This window comes from Perca flavescens, chromosome 16, assembly GCF_004354835.1.
Source record: "Perca flavescens isolate YP-PL-M2 chromosome 16, PFLA_1.0, whole genome shotgun sequence".
Classification (NCBI taxonomy): domain Eukaryota; kingdom Metazoa; phylum Chordata; class Actinopteri; order Perciformes; family Percidae; genus Perca; species Perca flavescens.
Genome location: NC_041346.1, coordinates 7,258,779 through 7,278,271, shown reverse-complemented (window position 1 = coordinate 7,278,271; position 19,493 = coordinate 7,258,779). Strand labels below are relative to the sequence as shown.

General features: G+C 40.7%; 2 protein-coding genes across 3 annotated transcripts in view; one reads left to right on the top strand and one right to left on the bottom strand.

Annotated features, from left to right (window-relative positions):
• The first annotated feature begins 681 nt into the window (after positions 1 to 681).
• c7b (complement component 7b) lies at positions 682 to 17,126 on the top strand. Its single transcript, XM_028601607.1, has 18 exons — positions 682 to 712; positions 1,902 to 1,963; positions 2,789 to 2,864; positions 3,331 to 3,472; positions 5,057 to 5,201; positions 6,568 to 6,706; positions 7,929 to 8,057; positions 8,950 to 9,193; positions 9,359 to 9,472; positions 9,629 to 9,795; positions 10,294 to 10,522; positions 11,003 to 11,174; positions 12,328 to 12,415; positions 12,620 to 12,752; positions 13,807 to 13,998; positions 14,386 to 14,482; positions 14,568 to 14,749; positions 15,525 to 17,126. The coding sequence occupies exons 1-18, from the start codon at positions 707 to 709 to the stop codon at positions 15,695 to 15,697; spliced, it is 2,490 nt and encodes an 829-aa protein (XP_028457408.1). The 5' UTR covers positions 682 to 706; the 3' UTR covers positions 15,698 to 17,126.
• The window catches only part of c6.2 (complement component 6, duplicate 2), a 46,810-nt gene continuing 44,095 nt past the window's right edge, over positions 16,779 to 19,493 (bottom strand). For both annotated transcript variants that reach the window (XM_028601606.1, XM_028601604.1), the window contains one exon: positions 16,779 to 18,113. In XM_028601606.1, the coding sequence (XP_028457407.1) occupies positions 17,932 to 18,113 (182 nt within the window). In that variant the 3' untranslated portion in view covers positions 16,779 to 17,931. The remainder of the gene's footprint in view (positions 18,114 to 19,493) is intronic.

Below are 19,493 nucleotides of genomic sequence, written 5' to 3'. Positions count from 1 at the left end.
AGTTAATCTCAATTTTGACCAAGAAGGATAACAAGTTCATGGTCAACGGGAAAATAACACAAGGGTTTATAATATAAATGTAATAATAAATAACTGTTTTTAATTAAGATACTGTGTTTCTGGCTACAACTGTAAAATGTGGATTTAATTAATACTACCATGCTGGCATAAATAAAAAAAAATGATATTACAAATGAAGATGTGGATGTTATTGCCACACGCATTGGCAGAAACATGCATTTTTTCTGACCTTTTGCCCAAATCATGCAGACTCAGCATGTGATGACCTTATTCAGGAAAAACAGTTCTGATGCAACTTGTCCTGTCATACTCCCGTGAGGCTGTTCTCACACAAAAGCAGATTTCATCACGTTTCATCTTGTACCCTTCAGCACACACAAAAACTAACAAACAAACAGGATTATCAAAATTGTTACTGGAAATAAACTTAGAGTTGTTGGAAATCAACATAAAATAGCAAAAGGACTGGCCTTGGACTGAAGCTGTGGGAAAGAACAATGGGTCTGTGTTAATCACTCATTGAATCTGGTGGGTCAGATTAGAGTTTCTTCAGCAGAGGAATTCCTGAACTCGGGGCTCTATTGAGTAATCCTTGCCCCCCCCCAACACACTCCCTGCTGATTATATAACCCTGAGTGTTCCAGTGATGGACCAGACTAGAGGGCCGGATTCTGCGGAGCACACCATGAAGGTACTGTAAACATGTCTACCATTCAGATTTGGTGCCACTATTTGTAGTTTGGCAAATTTGAAGCTAATGTTCTTCTATGTGATTCTAGCTGGTCTGAGTTTGTTACCTTCAGGGTTGAATGCAGTGGTGGAAGAAGTACTGTGTATGCAGATAGATACTTCAAGCATTAAAAGTAATAGCACTCAATGCAGAAAAATCCTCCCATTTCAGAAACTGGAAACGATCCAAACAGTTCTGTCGATCAACTAAGTGTTTAATCGGCTAATCATTTCAGCTGGACTCGTAGGTTGTTGTATTGTTGGGTAGTGTAATATATATCAATACATCATACGTGTGTTTTGTGTGCAACAGTAACTGGTAATTTAAGCTGTCAGGTTGGAGTGGAGTAAAAAGTACAATATTTCTCTCTGAAATGTAGCGGAGTAGAAGTAGAAAGTGGCACGAAAAGAAAAGACTCAAGTACAAGTACCTCAAACATGTACATAAGGACAGTACTTGAGTAAATAAACTTAGTTACTTAGTATATGCAAACACGCTTACAATAATTCTAGATAACTTAATTCAATGAGTTAAGTAAAGATGCACTGGACATTTAGTCAACCTAACTTCTGAAAGTGGTACAGTTTAAACTTGAAACTTAACACTTACTTAATCAAATTGAGTTAATTCAAGAAAAGTTTGTTTATACCTTTTATAACGTATGGGATTTTACAGTTCAAAGAATGAAATAACAGGGAGTGAAAATGGCCTTTCCTGCATTCTTCCACAACTAAAGAGTTAACAGAACTTTCAGCGTTATCAGGTCTTTCTCACTCTTGTTAAAACAATGGACTACAACTTGATTTGTTTGCACAATTTCAATTTTTACTTTAAATGCTGAGAATTTAGGTTTCTATGGCCTAGATATAACAGATATTGTTAGATACGCCAAAGAATATAAAATAGCATTTTTACAGTAATGATCCAGAATAATCAGATCTTGGAGAAACTAGGATGTCTGTTCATGGTGAATAATAATAACTGCCAAAATAGGAAGTTAAAAAGTAATTTCCTTCATGTCATGATAACTGCTGCCAATAACTTGTCAATAATAGAACCACTTTTTTCATTATGCTTTTTGTCTTTTGATTTTTTTTTCTTAAACATGATTAAGACTGAGTTAACTGTTTTCTTGCTTTTTTGTGTACAGTTAAATTTAGTTGCAGCTCTGTCTTGTTGGACACTGTTGGTTGTCTTTGGGTCTCCAGTTTGGTAGGTGTACACACATAAACCACACATGACACTATTGTAATATAATGCACTGTGGTATAAAGAAGAATTCTCTTTCTAAGACATAAGAATGCAGCTTTTTCATTTTGGTTTCAAAGTACCATGGTTTTGGCCTGTGATATATTGATTTAATGTTATTCTCCTGCTGTAGTTATTGTACAATGGATACAACAAGTCCTCCAAACCATACGACGATATCGGCCATTTATTCCTACCTTCTGATATGGCCCACGGGAGCATTTAATAAATTACAACCTTATATCTAAACCAGAGGACGTAACGTTGTTGACGATGTGAAACGGTCGCAGTTTGGTTAGCTTTAGGCACCAACATTAGTTAAGTTTAGAAAAAGATTGTGGTTGGGGTTAAAATCCGGTGCTACTTCGCTTCAGTTACGCACGTGATGCAGAAGGTGACTTAGCGCCGTTTGGTCCGTAAAATAAATAAAAAAAATCTTGCTGTTTACTTTTATTTTCAAATGGGATACGGACCCCGGTCTTTTGGGTGAAAGTCAAGTCCTGTGTCAGTTTGACCCATCCACCAGCCCAGCCTGCCTCCTAATGCAGAAATATGACGCTCTTATACTTTGTCACCTCACTTCCCGCTTTGCTCCAGTCATCACTACTATGGCCACTAGAGGGCGCGCCACTATAAACCTAAATATAGGCTGTAATTGCTGCTCGAACAAACAACTTATGGGGGCGTTTTTCGGGGGATAACAGTCTCAACGGATACGTTTCAGTTCATTCTCAGGAGAGGAATATAACATAAATGTTGTTTAATAATGTTCATGTCCATTCCACTCAGCTGTCAGCAGCCTGTGAACTGCAGATGGGGCCCTTTTGGAGACTGGTCTGAGTGTGACGGCTGCTCCAGTACAAAGGTACACACAGATAATCGTACTGTACTTGTGAGGACATTGTATAGACTTCTATTTATTGTCTGAAGATGTGATCAGGAGGTAACCCTAACTGCGTAATACCCAAACCTAACCCTTAACCTACAAATGCAAGGTTAAGGATTAGTGCGCAATTCTAACATTAACTGTAAAAGTTTTACGGTAGGGTTAAAACCCTTTAATACCGTACAGCAAGTGGCTAACCTTGTGGAGACTATAGACCAGGGCTATTCAATTACAAATTCAGTTGGGCCAGATTTTCTAACCGAGAAGGTTAGTTGGGCCAGTCATTTCAGTGGCGAAGCAGCTCGTAATGACAAATTTTAAAACCAACACAAACAAATTTATTGAAAAACATGTAAGGTTTATTCATAAAAACAGTAAATAAAGTCTGCTAATCATTTCAATTGTTCATGTCTTTCATTCATGTTCATGGTCGCTGACCTTTCAGGTGCAGACTCGCCACGTGGAGGTGTATGCCCAGTTTGGGGGTCAGCCGTGTTCAGGAGAAGCCACACAAACGCAACCATGTGTCCCACAGAAAGGATGTCCTCTGGCAACAAGCTGTGGAGACAGGTTCCGCTGTTCCTCCGGTATGTGGAGACATATATCGTATTTAAGAAAATGTGCCTCAGCTATTTTTTCATAACATTACTATGAATTAAAATGTTCTTCACATGACAACAAAAGTGCCACAATATATATTTTTTTTATTTAGGCTAAATTAGGTTAATCTTGGTTATGGTTTTGCTCAGGGTTTCACTAGATATGTGACATATAATTTAAACAGACTTTACAGATATAATAAAACAGGCTGTCCTCATTCACTGTTTGCACATATACCTACGATAAGTAATACACAGTAAATCAGAACCCACCGTATCTAATTTTGACCCCAACACTGGACTTTAACCTGAGAGACCGGTTTGGGTCCCCTGTAAAACCAGAAGTCAACGTTGTTATTTTAAGTGACGTTCATAAGTTAAATTCTAAATTAACTTTCATACGTAGCTATGTCACGCTCAAAGTCACTACGTGAAATACTTACAGTACGTACAGGAAAAACGTAGGCTATTTCAACCCAACCATGAACGTTTTTTTTCTAACCTTAAAAGTGCTCTAAGCGATGTCTGTTTATTAGGCTACAACATTTTTTGTCAGCCCAGGCTCCACAAACGGCAACAAAAACCAACGGGCCAACCTGCACCACCAAACATAACAAACAGAGTTCCAGCGTTCCAGCCAATAACCGACAAGAAGGATTTAAGGGTGGGGGTTGGGGGGTTAGTGCGCTGAAGCACGGAAGGGAGGGGGAGGGGACGTGATGAGGGGGAGGGAGGGGCGAGCTGGCCTCGTTTTTGTTTGAAAATACTTTGAACGTCAACAAGATGTGCCGTCACCCAACATCGCTTGGAGCACCTTTAAAGTGTCTGCATTGGAAATACTGAAAAAAAAAGTTGGCTGGGATTGCCTCAACACAGCTCTCACAGACTGTTCCACAATTTGTGAAATACTGACGTCGTTGTGACGACCACGCGCGGCTGGTCCAGCTATCAGAACAAAAACAGAGAAACTCTGATTACAACACACACACACACACACACACACACACACACACACACACACACACACACACACACACACACACACACACACACACACACACACACACACACACACACACACACACACACAGAGGGAGTGTGACTTCATTCTCTGCTCAGCACACCACACTATAACTTTACAAAGCAAATATTAGCACCATTGCCTCACAGCAAGCAGGCACCGCTAAGTACTGTTGCTGCTGTATTAATGTTCTTAATGTCGAGTAAAAAAAACCTTAAACCAATGTATTTTAGTGCCTAAACTTAACCACTCATATAACAGTGGTTTTGGTACTTAAACTTAACCGGTCATGTGATGGTGCCTAATTGCAACAGTTAACATTTAACGGTCAATGGTAACGTACTAGTTGCCGCTCACAGCGTTAAACAGATCATTCATATTATGTAAGATATCATATCAAACGGTTGTGGATACGTTTTCGGAAGCTATTAAAACATTTGAATGACAATGCGTTAAATAAATAAGAAAGTTTGTGCATGTTTTTTCATTTCTTTTTTTTTTTTTTTCTAAATGATGTGGACTGAAAAGGTTTTATTGAAACCCTAATGCAGGTCAGTGTATCAGCCGGTCTCTGGTGTGTAACGGAGACCACGACTGCGAGGATGGCCTGGATGAGAGAAGCTGTGATCAAGACAGCAGCCAGTACTCGTGTGACATCGACAAAGCGCCTCCCAACTCCGACTTGACAGGCAGAGGGTGAGTAGCTACAACACTTCAACAGCAGGAAACTCCTTCTTTACTGTAACAAGTGAGTTTGGAGGTAGAATATGTACCGAGTATCACGTTGTAAACACAGTGTTCCAAGTTAGAGAGAGAACGCAGTGGTGGTCGAGCGAGCTGGAGAGTACATGTAGAGAGGGAGCGCAGTACAAAGCAGCGACTCGGAGGAATAAAACAATCTTTTCGAATTAATGCCCAGCGGTTACGTTGGAAAGTAGAGCCAAGGTATCAAAGTCCCGCCCATACACCCGCGCAACCAATCGCAACTCAATCCCAGCTGTCAATCATGGCGTTTCACTCCGTTTTTTATAGCATCAAATAACTAATAAAAACCAAACGCATTAGAAAAATGAACAATTGAACAAATAAGAATTACCTCTTGATTTTTTTATTTGGCCAATGTCCCGTCCGCTAACATGGAGGGGGCGGGGTTTATGACCTATACTGCAACACCTGTCAATAAGTGATGCTAGTGGACAAAGCGGTTGCAAATGATAATAGGCGGCACATCCTGCTACGTCCTGCTACACCCTGTAACACCCTGCAGTGCCCTGCTACACCATGAACTACTACAACTTCTATTTCTAGTCATAGTTCCATTATCTTAATTGTTACTACTATTGCCACTGTTCATCACACCCCCAACCGGCACCGTCAGACACTGCCTACCATGAGCCTGGGTCTGTCCGAGGTTTCTTCCTGAGACAGAGTTTTTCCTCGCCACTGTGGCACTAAATGCTTGCTCTTTGGGGAATTACTGGAATTGTTGGGTCTTTGAGTGTGGTCTAGACCTACTCTATCTGTAAAGTGTCTTCAGATAATTTTTCTTATGATTTGATACTATAAATAAAATTTAATTGAACCCTGCGTGCTGTTATTGGCTGGGGGTAACACACCCACGTGGGGCCCAAAGGCTCTTTGGTTTTAGTCTACAGATATCTTTTTTTTTAAAGTTACCCCACATTTTGTTGCTCTTAAAAATGACTTAAAAATATTTTTTTTGTCTTTAAAAAAAAAAATGAAAAAAGAAGTGCCTTAAGACTTGTTGATTTACTTGAATTATATATTGATTAAAGCCCGCCCATGTATTTAATTAAATTTTTTATTCAATTTCAATTTAAATCATCTTAATTTATTATAACTTATTGTTTACTTACTTTTTGATATTTTATGTTATTTTATATATTTTATTTATTTCTATGCAGTTTAGGATTATTTTTAAAATGTTAAGTGATTTAAAAACGGCTGTTTTTTATTTGAAAGCCTTGAATTCCTTTCCAAAAATACATTGTTTAAAGAGGACAAATGAGGTCAAATAGATCTGCCGTGTCATGCTTTACAGGTACAACGTGTTGACCGGCAAACTGAGAGGAGGCGTGATCAACACTCTGAGCTTTGGAGGGCAGTGCCGGAAGGTGTTCAGTGGTGACCATAAAGTCTATTACAGACTGCCGCACAATATCCTCAGGTACAACTTTGAGGTGAGTCAAACGAGACATTTATTCTGCCGTTTATGTTCACAGATAAGGGGAAAAGGCCTGACTTCTCTGCCGCAAATGTGATATCGCAAGATAATGTAAGTCAATGGAGGCCAAACGCTGTTGATAAAAGCGATTATTGTTGATAACACGCCAAAACGTCATACGAATTAGCGGGTCATACATTAGCCACTTATTGAGATCAGACTGTTTTCCTTTTAATCAATCGATGAAACTTGTTTTCATTCCCCTCACAGGACAATCCGACAGACAGACATTGCCATCCCTAGAGCCATGCGGCTAGCATGGCTAAAAATAAAGTCAATAACCGTGGGTAATCTCACAGTAGTCTTTATCCACGACGTTCCACTTCTGGGATTGCTCTGTTGCGGCCTGAAAATCTGCCGGATTTCACTCTTTTTGGCCGGATGATCTCTGCAGGGTAAATCCAGACAGCTAGCTAGACTATCTGTCCAATCTGAGTTTTCGGTTTCACGACTAAAACAACGCACCGTTGTGACGAAAAGAGTGCTGACCCAGAAGGCAAAGCTTTCGATCCACCGATCAATTTTTTGTTCCTCACCTATGAGCATGAAGGCTGGGTCATGACCGAAAGAACGAGATCCAGGGTACAAGCGGCCGAAATGGGTTTCCTCAGGAGGGTGGCTTAAGATAGGGTGAGAAGCTTGGTCATCCGTGAGGAGCTCGGAGTAGAGCTGCTGCTCCTTTGCGTCGAAAGGAGCCAGTTGAGGTGGTTCGGGCATCTGGTAAGGATTCCCCCTAGGGAGGTGTTCCAGGCACGTTCAGCTGGGAGGAGGCCTTGAGTAAGACCCAGGACTAGGTGGAGGGATTATATCTCCAACCTGGCCTGGGAACGCCTCGGGATCTGGTTAATGTGGCTCGGGAAAGGGAAGTTTGGGGTCCCCTGCTGGAGCTGGATGGATGGATGGACTACATGTTCCACCAAAACAAGTTCCTTTCCGAGGCTATTTTGCAGCGGCACCGTGGTTCCGTCCGGCACTTAGCGTCGCCCATGACGATTGTGATTGGTTTAAAGAAATGCCAATAAACCAGAGCATGTTTTTCTCCCATCCTGGAATGCTGTGTGGACTAGCCAGACCCCTCCTCCACAGCGCTGTGAAGGAAGGTCTGGCAATCTCAGACCAATCTCACAGCAGCTGCTCTAATGAAACCAAACGTTGCCTTTGTTTGTGTTTGTGTGCAGGTGAAAGTAGACAATGAAGAGAGCGATGAATCCTACGAGAGCTCCTGGTCCTACATGCAGCACATCCAGTCCAACGCCTTGGTGGGACATGACCGTCGCTCTTTCCACAAAGAGCTCACTGAAAATAAGGTAACCATATGACCTGACCTGCGTCACAGGTCCCTTATTTGACACGTTTTACTGTGACAGATCGATATAGCTGTCCCTGGGCTTTGTCACCAGCTGGGTTAAAGGTTTCTGTTCAGCAACTAACAGAGAGTGACTTTCAAGTAGGGCTTCTCGATTATGCAAAAAATCGAAATCACGATTATTGTAGTCAATATTGAAATCACGATTATTTCACACGATTACTCACTGACTTTTGGAAGTAAAGGCTGGACTACATAGAGCTGTTTGGAGCTGTTTGTGAACAGTGTTTTCTGTTGGAGATGGTAAGTCCCTTTGGGGTGGACTTTGGCCTTTTTCACTTTGTAAACCTATAACATGCACAAAAAAGATATATAACACAATAAAGGAAAGGGTAAAAGCCAAAAAGCATAATATGAGCACTTTAAACAAATCAACAGTGAAAACACCTTGAACTGTGAGTTTTCCCTTAAAGGAATACGCCACCGTTTGAAAATAGGGCTTATCATGGTCTACTCTGGCTGTAGATAGGTGGGCCAACACATTTTTTTGTGTCAGTGCAAGTAATTAGGTTGTTTTTTGTCTTTTGTTGGCTCACTTTTACTAACAACATGCTAACCGGCAACATAGGATTCCATTCACTACGCTAAGCTAACTAGACCTATCTACAGCTAGGGGGAGACCGTGATAAGCCCAATTTCAACAAACGGTGGCATATCCCTTTAATACTTTTCCAAGTTTTTTTTTTTTATTCAAGGCAAAATGTAATGTGCAAAATAATCATTTTTCTCCATTACTCTGTTGTTTTGAGCTGAAATCGATCACGATCACGATTAAAAACGTAATTAATCGCACAGCCCTACACATTCAAGTCTTTTCATATGTTATCGCCCAGGCCTACAGACTGATAATCCTGAAGAATAAAGTGGAGCTGGCCCAGTTCCAAAACTCTGCCCCTCAGTATCTGACTCTGGCTGAAGGTTACTGGAAGGCCTTGTCCTCGCTGCCGTACACGTACGACTACTCTGCCTACCGCCGGCTCTTTGAGACATATGGCACACACTACCTCTCCGAGGGCTCACTCGGAGGCGAATACCAAGGCTTGTTGGAGTTAGACCGTCAGGCGCTCCAATCGACCAGTAAGAATTGTGCTATTATTTTAGTTAAGTTTAATACCAATAACAGCTTTAAAATATCTCCCATTACTTTTATAGTCTCTACACTATGTACTAACTATGGTGCCTGCTAATGATTTGAGAATTTTAAACAGTTTTCAATCTTTTTCTCCTGCTTTTTGTCTGAAGGTACAACACATATTGACTATCAGAGGTGCTGGAGAAAGGTGAAACGCCGTCTCTTTAGGAAGAAAGTTACGACCACCTGTGAAAAACTAACAAAATCTTTATCCTCCAGCCACGGTGAGTGAAAGCTTTCTTATTCAGGGCTACACAGGGGGCCCCGTAGGGTCAAAAAATACAGTTTAATTTAGTCTAGTTTAGAATTGAATAAATGAAGTGAATTTAAACTTGACTACCACACAGTCTAGCCTGTGCTCTGTTGTCATTTGCCTGCAGTACACAACGTGAACAAGATGCCCATCAAGGTCAATGTGTTTGGAGGAGACGTGTCCTTTATAGGCGCTCTGTCTCTCCTGGATCTGGAAAACCCAGAGGCTAACGGAGAGGTCTACGACAACTGGGCCTCGTCTGTCAAAGACTTCCCTGAAGTCACAGACCAGAAGGTATGACAGTCAGCTGGTTGGATCGTAGTGTTTGATTGGTTGATGTTAGAGCTTTGTTTCGAAGTTGTTGATATTCATTTTACTTACCTTTGCTTTCTACAAATATTGATGTCGTTTTTCCATCCATCATCCAGTCCAACTAAACATTTGCTATGCCCCGCCCCCCCCCTTAATTACTGCTGTTCATCTTTAGCATGGCAGGTTTGCGGTCCACAGTGGCAGATTTACCATTCAAAATTCAGTTATTGTTTTGAAACAATGAGAGTATTTAATTTTAAATGGAAAAAAGACAACCCTAACCCTAACATTCTACTAGCTGCAGCTCTCTAGCTAATTAACCCATACCTGCCAACATTTGCATTTCTTCCGGGTTTCTCCCGTTTTGTTTTTTTAGCCCTATCTCCTTCTCTGTTTTTTTTCTTCTTTTCTATGCATTTCTTTTCCTTTTTTTCTATGCAGAAACATTCAAACATTCTTACCGTTAAACTTGTTTTCCAGCTGCGTCCTCTGTATGAGCTGGTGAAGGAAGTGCAGTGTGCAGGTTTGAAGAAGCTCCACCTGAAAAGGGCCACCGAGGAGTACCTGGCCGAGGAGCATCCCTGTCACTGCCGGCCCTGCCAGAACAACGGCCAGCCGCTGCTGACGGGCTCCGAGTGCCGCTGCGTCTGCCGGCCGGGAACTACTGGACAAGCCTGCGAGAGGGGGGCTGTGATCGGAGAACAAGCAGGTACACTAACAAAAGACTCTGACGGGATAATGGACTGGTTAAAGGGTTAGTTTGGGTTTAAAATTGTTACGATTCTTAAAAACAGATTCAACAAAAAAAAATGTGTTCTGTTAAAGATTTAAAATGCTACACATGAAAGTGGATGTTAGCGTCATCATGAAAGAAAACATGACTCCCTAAATAGAGCAATTTGCTTTAACGGTTGCCTCTAAGTATAAACACATCAACACAATAAATACTAAAATAAAAAATCCTGTTATGTTGAAAATTATGCGTATCAGAATTCCAGGATACATTTTTTTTTTTTTTTTTTTAAATCCAGGTCTCAAATTACTCCAAGTTGGTATAACCTACTTGCCTGTATTATATAGTACAAGCAGTCTACGGACAAGTTCTTTAGCTATGATTAACAAACAAGATGCTGTCCATTCATGGACAGAAAAACATGGAAACATTTCTTTCTTTCTTTCTTTCTCTCAGGGGTGATCCATGGCAGCTGGAGCTGCTGGTCCTCCTGGGGATCCTGCTCTGGCAGTCAAAGGTCCAGGACCCGAAGTTGTACCAACCCCGCCCCCAGCAGAGGGGGCCAACACTGCTCCGGACCGCAGGAGGAGCAGAAGCCTTGTGAGGACGCAGAAATTCAGTACTTACAGTAAGGACACGTGCACACACAAACTTGTTTGCTACATAGAAGTAGGACAGAGATCTTCAACCTTAACCAACATCAAGTAAAAAATAATGGACGAAGCTTCCGGGTCTGAAAAGGGAAGCCAATGCGGAAGTACCTTAAACCTGCATTCTATTTCATTTCCAGCGGGGGGAGACTACACTGGTTGCAAAAATAAGTCAATTTTAAGAGAAGTCTATAGGGCAATGACCCTACTTCTCACTTGATTCATTACCTCAATAAACATTTACATTTTCCAAGTTTATCGCCTCAATCATTAGTTTAGAGTCCTCTTAAATACATCTTGATGTTTATTTAGTAAATTATGGTCCCATTTATTTTAAAATGGACGATAAAGCAGGAGATGCTTTAGGGCCTGTAGGACTTAGCGATGCTAACCATAGCACTGTGGACATTAACATAGCGGTGAACTTTTTTGTTGTTGTTGTTGTGTTTTCGTAAACTTTGACCCTCTCACTGCGTTTTCACTTCAGAAAACTTAATTGGAACATTTTGATCAGCTAAAAATGTCTTGTTCAGCGTCCGCACAAAGCAAGCTAGGTTGCTCTGCTAGCGTTAGCTGCTAACTTAAGGATAAGTTTGCACAATTTCATGTAGCTGAATGGTGCCAGTACCCAGAGGTCTGTCTTTACCCGCTGGTAAATCTCCACTGGATGACTGGCTTCAGAAGGGTTTAAAATGGGCAACTTTCCCTCTTTAGCGCTTAGCTTGGCGCAGCGCCATCGTAACCATAAACAACACTTACTTGGTTGCTCCACCCTCTCATCACAAATTGGCACATCCCACTTCAAAAAAAACAAGATGGCGAACAGCCAAATTGCCAAACTCACGGCTTTAAAATGGCAGTCCACAAACCAATGGTTGATTTCACTGCGGCTACATCCATTATATTTTACAGTCTCTGGTCTTAACTGTAAAATGTAATTGTTTTTCTTGTGGGAACCAGATTTGTGTCACAAAATGGGAGATTCTTGCCCCCAAAGTATGATTAAAACCAGTACATATTTTTAATATCACAGAGGAAGTAAGACTTTTTTTCTGTTATCCTTGATGATTTTATTTTAGATACAGATTTCGTGACCAAATAACAACTGTGTCCTCATACTTTTGTGTGCAGGATGATGGAGCCTCAGTGCTTCGGTCTCTCTGTGACTCCACCAAAGACATGCGGAGCGCCCCCAAACCTCCGGAACGGATTTATTGAGGTGAGCGTGCTTGATCGATGCTGTATCCCCATTAATGTAAACCGTGAAGAACTTGGGTTTCAAAAAAGGTGATAGCAAATGTTGTTGTTCTTTGGAACATTATGTTTTAGTTTCTGTGTTGTTTCTAGTTACTGTATGGGAAATAGTAAAGGGCTGATGATTAAATGCATGTTTTTGAGCGTAGCTACTGTTGTTTTTTCTCAGAATCCCAGAGACTTTTACCTGGTTGGAAACAGGGTGAGGTACTCCTGCATAAATAGTCATTACCTCAGGGGAGACGCTGTGGCTGAATGCACTGAAAACCAGAAATGGAGGACAGGAGCGATGGTTTGTAAAAGTACGTCTTTCCTACATTAATTTTTTTTTTTCTTCAGCAACAGTTAGCAGGATATCTCAGGAACAAATACTGTGATAGATATATATATATATATATATATATATATATATATATAAAAATTTAGTCAATCGCCATGCTAGTCCAAGCAATTCTCACTCCCAAATTGTTACATTCTGATGTTTGGTCAGTGGCTCTCAGCGCCAGATACCGATGCCCAAGGCACCCTTTAGCGTCGGTATGGGACGCACCGGGCATAGCAGTAGCTTGACTGCGGAGCTGTGAGATTAAGTAGTATTAAGAGTGACAACAGAAGGGATCCACATAAGGAGATACAGTAGGTGGATGGGTCAAAAAACAGAGGACTTTCACCGAGGACACCGGGGTTTGTGTCCTGTTCTTGTCCTGTGTCACCTAAATGTAAATTGTTTTAACTCTGACCCTAACTAATTGGTTTCACCCTACACGTGGAAAAATAATAAATATATACACCAAAGTATACAACAAAATACACCTAGGGGTCCCAACCAAGAGCGCCAAAGGCTACGTTCAGACCGCAGGCCTTGATGCTCAACTGTGATTTTTTTTCAGATCCGATTTTTTTGGCTGACCGTGCACATTATTATTATTTTTTTTAAATGTGGCCCGCATCAGATCTGAAAAAGATCAGATGCCATGTGACTTGGGCTGTTTACAGTGGCATAAAAAACATTAAGCTATCAGCAAAAATGTGGGTGCCTCTTGCCTGCAGTCTGAACGTAGCCAAAAAGTGACCAAGCAAGTTGATAAATGACAGCAAAGGAGTACTCGAGGGGTTAAAAGGTGACGCCAATGGGTTCTGACCAAGCGTAATTATTTCACGAGTTGGAATTGAGAATGTGTTGCAGTGCAAAGATGAATCTGGATGTAGTTGCAGCTGCAAGTTAAACATTTCGAAAGATTCTCTACTATTCACTTTAGGAACCCCCAAGTTATCTTTTTGTATAGGAATCACAATGTCGTTGTGTTTCCCTCACTCTCCCTCCTCTTGCTCAAAATCCCTCTCTTCCCGTCCCAGGCAACACATGTGGGATTCCTGTACTCAACAGTGACGTTATAGCCACGCCCACCAAAGAAGCCTATCAGATTGGAGACATATTGTCCCTGTCCTGTCCTGCGGGGTCAGTGCTGGACGCTGAGGTGTCAGAGACCATATGCAGTCCCAGCCTGCAGTGGTCTCCATCACCAGTCAGCGCTCACTGTAAAGCCGGTACAGTACATACGTATTCTCTCAGTATCAAATGTTAATGTTAAGTAAAGTGTTGTATGTTCATATTGTACTTATTCCTCACATTGCTACGTTTAGACTGCAGGCAATATCCCATTTCTTTCTCAAATCAGATGTTCAAAACAGACTTGAGAAATGGAGGTCCATCTGTGGATGCGTAAAAAGATTGGGTCCATAATTTACACGTAGCGCTTTTCCATTTTGACATTATTTTCCATTGGATAGTGAAGTGCATAAATAAGTGTTTTGGCATGCCTGGCCGAGTGGCTCTATCCGTGGTATTGAAATGGGAATTTAATTCTTACATGTTTTATTTTTTTGTGCATGATCAAATCACACCAATCCTGCTTTCTACATTTGTCTTTTCAGCACCCTCAGTTGCCTCTCCTCCATCCGGCCTGAAGTGTAAGCTGTGGGAGAACGTGGGGAAAACTCAGTGTGTGTGTAAAACGCCATCTCAGTGCTCGTGAGTAGGGTTTTTGATCATTATTTCTTCATCGCACACACAGGTGAAAAAGTATGAAATTAACAAAGAATTTTTCTTCATTCAGGACTTCTCTGCAGTTGTGTGCCAAACTTGGCTCAAGCAAAGCCCGTTTGCTTAGTGTGTGTCAGCTGGGAGCTCTGCGGTGTATGGGCCGGAGCTTTGCGTTGGTTAGTGACGGCGACTGTGCCTGGCCAGAGGAGACGGTCACGTCCTGCGTGGACTGCAAACCAGGGACAATCTGTCGGGGTGAGTCTGCTGGACCTTCTTTGAAGGATCATTACTTTTTGTTCTTGGTGACCAATACATTAAGGCTGTACAAATCTCTACATTAAAGTCCAATGGGACAAGAAACACAGGTCACCTTTCCACTTTCTTTGTGTTGGAATTCTAACCTCCGGTGGATTTGTCAGGACTATGGTTAACTACTCCTCCGATCTCTGCAGGGTAAATCCAGACAGCTAGCTAGACTATCTGTCCAATCTGAGTTTTCTGTTGCACGACTAAAACAACTTTTGAATGTACACATGTTCCACCAAAACAAGTTCCTTCCCGAGATTTTTTTACAGAGGCGCCGTGGCTCCGTACGGCGCTAAGCACCGCCCATCACGATTGTGATTGGTTTAAAGAATTGCCAGTAAACCAGAACACATTCATCCCTGAATGCTGTGTGGAGTAGCTAGTAGCCTCCAGCGCGCTTTGGAGGAGGGTCTGTCAAAGCGAGACTATGACACTAATAACCTCTCGTTGAAACAGGAAGTGGGTCCGTAAACTGTGATGGATGTTGGGTACTGGATGTTAGTTTGGGTAACAAGTTTACTTTTCCAAATAAGTCCAGCTAACCGAGGGGTTTGTTTAAATGTTTCTGCTCATCTTTTAGCGCAATCATTCCCAGATCTCAGGAAGCAATGGGAATGATGGCCAAAAGAGTCCTTTAATTCTTTATTATATATGTGGTGTAAATATACTGTATATAATATGTGTATGACTACATCATTACATAATCCTTATTTTTCAATTCTAGAATCTCAATGTGAATGTCAGAACGTGTCAGAATGCCCTAAAGACTCCGCCCCACTCTGCGTCAGATCTGGTGCTGGCAGCGTTGCCACGACGATGACCGAATGTGAGGTGGGGGCCATGCGGTGTGCTGGGGAGCAGGTCAACGTTTCCAGTATCGAGGCTTGTCCAGAATAAAGATGGCTGCTGTTTTATTTTAGTCAGCACACTCACACAAAGGAGGGAGAATCAAATCTTTGCCCCAACACTTGAATGAAGTAAATATTTTCCTCCGTTAGGGCTGGCCGATAAGATGAAATATATTGTCAAAATGATACAACAAATGTCTACCGTATATATTTTTCGGTATCCTTTCTACAGCAATGTCAAAAAAACAGCAGCCGAACTGCGTTCCAGCAACATATACGTCATTTGGATGCCGCTTTACGGTCTGATCCTTGAACGTTATGTTCTTTTTGCACTAAAGTATTTCATGAAAAGACAAAATACTCCGTATTTTTCATTTGTAAGTATTTAATACACACAGGAGTACACAAAAAAAGGCTTTACCTTGTGATTATTTCAACTAGACAATTTATTTATTGAATTACAACATGCTATATTGTGATATATATTGTTATCGACTTATATATCGGGTTAGAAGATTTTGGCTATATCGCCCAGCCCTATCCTCTGCCATCCTATGGTGTCTTTTTTATATTTGTCATGGAGTTACTGATGATGGAAAATATTTGCATGTAAACAAATGCTAAATAAATGCCTTTGATTGTTTTTGTTATAGGAAGTTAATAAAACACTTTTGTTCTCTTGGTTTTGTTAAAATATAACAATTTGAAGACTTATGAACCAGACAATTTCACAAATCACTTACAAATTCAAAATGTGCAGATTTCCAAATACCTTACTTTGATTCCGTGGCCTCATACCTTGGAATTTCCTTCTTTATGCATGTTTTCCATAGTTTATGAAATCATGTGTCATTTTAATAAACCATAGTGCAGAATTCCATTACATTTTAGTGCACGGAATACGCTCTTATCTTGAAAATCCTTGGGGCATGGTTGTTCTGTCATTGGTACATTGAGTTGTAAAAAAATGTTTTCAAAAAATTAAGTGAACATAAATCTGACCGTACCCCAAGTTGTTTCAAACAGAGTCCAACTTTTTAGTTTGGTTGGAGTTTTAAAAAAAACAGCACATTACTTAAACAACCTTAGTTTAGTCTGGGTCTCGAGTATCTAGATATCTCCTGGTCACATTCCTAAGCATGTATGGTTAGAAAAATATTCTGAGGTGGCAAATAGTACATGCAAATTGAATGTTTAGCAAAAGGGGCACTGACAATCTCCGTAAGAAATAAAAACAACAGACAATGTTAAGAATTTATGATTCTATTGATAAATGTGAAGCATGTGTTAATATTCCACTCTGTGCATGTAATTAAACCTAACTGTATTGCTGTATCACTGAGTGATCAGAGCTGTTCTGGGGAAAACAATTTTCCAAACATTGTTGGCCCTCTTTGGTAATGTTGTCTGTGACCTCTGAGAAGTGATACAACTTTCATTTCCATGTTTTTTATCTTTCTTTACACATCAACAGTCTATCTACATAGCTTTAAAAATGCCAACTATGTTTTTAAAGACATCTGTGCTTTCACATGTTACTCTGTTTCTTAGGGTTGCATGCACAAACTATTACAATTCTGCGAAAATATGTGAAACCCACTTCCTCCCCAAATAACATCACATACGGTAGACCAACCATAGGTATAGATTTACTGCAAATCCAACATATGTGGCACTATAACTGTTATTCCTATTGTAATCCTATCTCAGGGTGGTTTTATGGCAAATAGTTGTTCAAATGTCACCAAATTTAATATGCCTATGAAAATCCAAGGTTTGGTGATGCTTTCACACATGTCAATGTCAATGTCAATATGTAATGATATTTTTGCTCCAGATCACCAATATATTAACCAAATTACACAAATGTGGTATTTACTCCACATTACATTACATACCAAATTTGGTGCAAATCTGACATTAGGTGGCAGTATGATAAATTTGGTTGTCAGATAAAGTATTGTCATTGCCAAAATCCGATGATGCCCTTTAAAAGAAAATTATATGTACTGTACCAGGTATTTTAAGAAAATACCCTCTGAAAGTTCACTAAATGAACTGCGGCCCACCCAAGCTAAACGTGCGTCCTAAAACACCTGTTTGAGTCCAATTTAGACTTAAGTTGCCCACGGGTTCTTAGACCCAAGTATACCTGCCTGCCAGTCTAGTTTTCTTTTATAAATGTAACGTTTTTAAAGAAAAAACATGCAATATGTACTAATGACTATAATGTGAGATGTTAGATGAATTCAGAGGTTGAGTGCAGAAAAAGCTTTTGAAGGATCATGTGGACTCACAGACGCCTTCATTGAGAATCTCAAACTGGTAGCTGCTACATTTGAGGGCGACCATAGAACAAAGGTTCAAGCTGCGAGTCCTCTGGGTTTGGGTCAGCTTCACACAGAACGTGTGCACTTCAACTTTGGGGCAGTTCCGAGCAACAATGCACTCACACTTCTTAGACGCTGAGGACAGACATGAGGAAAATAATTAGATATAATACAAGTCTTAAAGGTCCAATGACATGCTGCTCTTTGGATGCTTTTATATAGGCCTTAGTGGTCCCCTAATACTGTATCTGAAGTCTCTTTTATATAGACCTTAGTGGTCCCCTAATACTGTATCTGAAGTCTCTTTTATATAGACCTTAGTGGTCCCCTAATACTGTATCTGAAGTCTCTTTTATATAGACCTTAGTGGTCCCCTAATACTGTATCTGAAGTCTCTTTTATATAGACCTTAGTGGTCCCCTAATACTGCATCTGAAGTCTCTTTTATATAGACCTTAGTGGTCCCCTAATACTGTATCTGAAGTCTCTTTTATATAGGCCTTAGTGGTCCCCTAATACTGTATCTGAAGTCTCTTTTATATAGGCCTTAGTGGTCCCCTAATACTGTATCTGAAGTCTCTTTTATATAGGCCTTAGTGGTCCCCTAATACTGTATCTGAAGTCTCTTTTATATAGGCCTTAGTGGTCCCCTAATACTGTATCTGAAGTCTCTTTTATATAGGCCTCAGTGGTCCCCTAATACTGTATCTGAAGTCTCTTTTATATAGACCTTAGTGGTCCCCTAATACTGTATCTGAAGTCTCTTTCCCGAAATTCAGCCTTAGTGCAGAATTACAGCCACTAGAGCCAGTCCCTCAATGAGCTTTCCTTAGGATGTGCCATTTCTGTGTCTGTAACTATTGAGGAAGAGAGGGGGAGGGGGGGCAAGGTGGAGGGGGGGTTGTGGCATTTCCCCTCAGTCTCTCTGACTGGACCGCCAAAATCAATGCAGCCAGCCCCAAGTTCTATTACTGGGGAAATATCGCCATTCATTCTGTGAACTTTAATAAAAATAAGGTTTCAAGATTAATTACCGGTATACTGTTTATGCCAAATTCCTACACTTCCTATGTTATGAAACTTAAACAGTAACATCAGACAATTTGTTGCCTCTTTTTTGGTAGCAGGAGTGAAAATGAGTCTTCCTCAACATTTGTTGTGTTCTGGTTTCAGAATGATGAAGACAGTTGGAGAACAATTAGATACCAAACAGGATGTAGGCTCTACAGGTTCTTTATTTCTTTTCCTTGGCAACTTTCATGTTTTTTCCCAAATGATGTATAGATTTTTAGGCATTCTATTATCAAATGGATGGAAAAATAGTGCATATAGCTGCTGTAAATAGAGCATGACTCCGGACAAGCCATAGGTTTGGGCTGAGACCGGAATTTTTCCAATGTCTGACTCCGCCCCTGGCTTTTTGCATGATTTAGATAGTATGGTTAAACTCAAGGTCTGCTTAAACTCTTTTTGAATCCAACCATGAACTGAATGTAAAAAAAATAAAAACGGTTT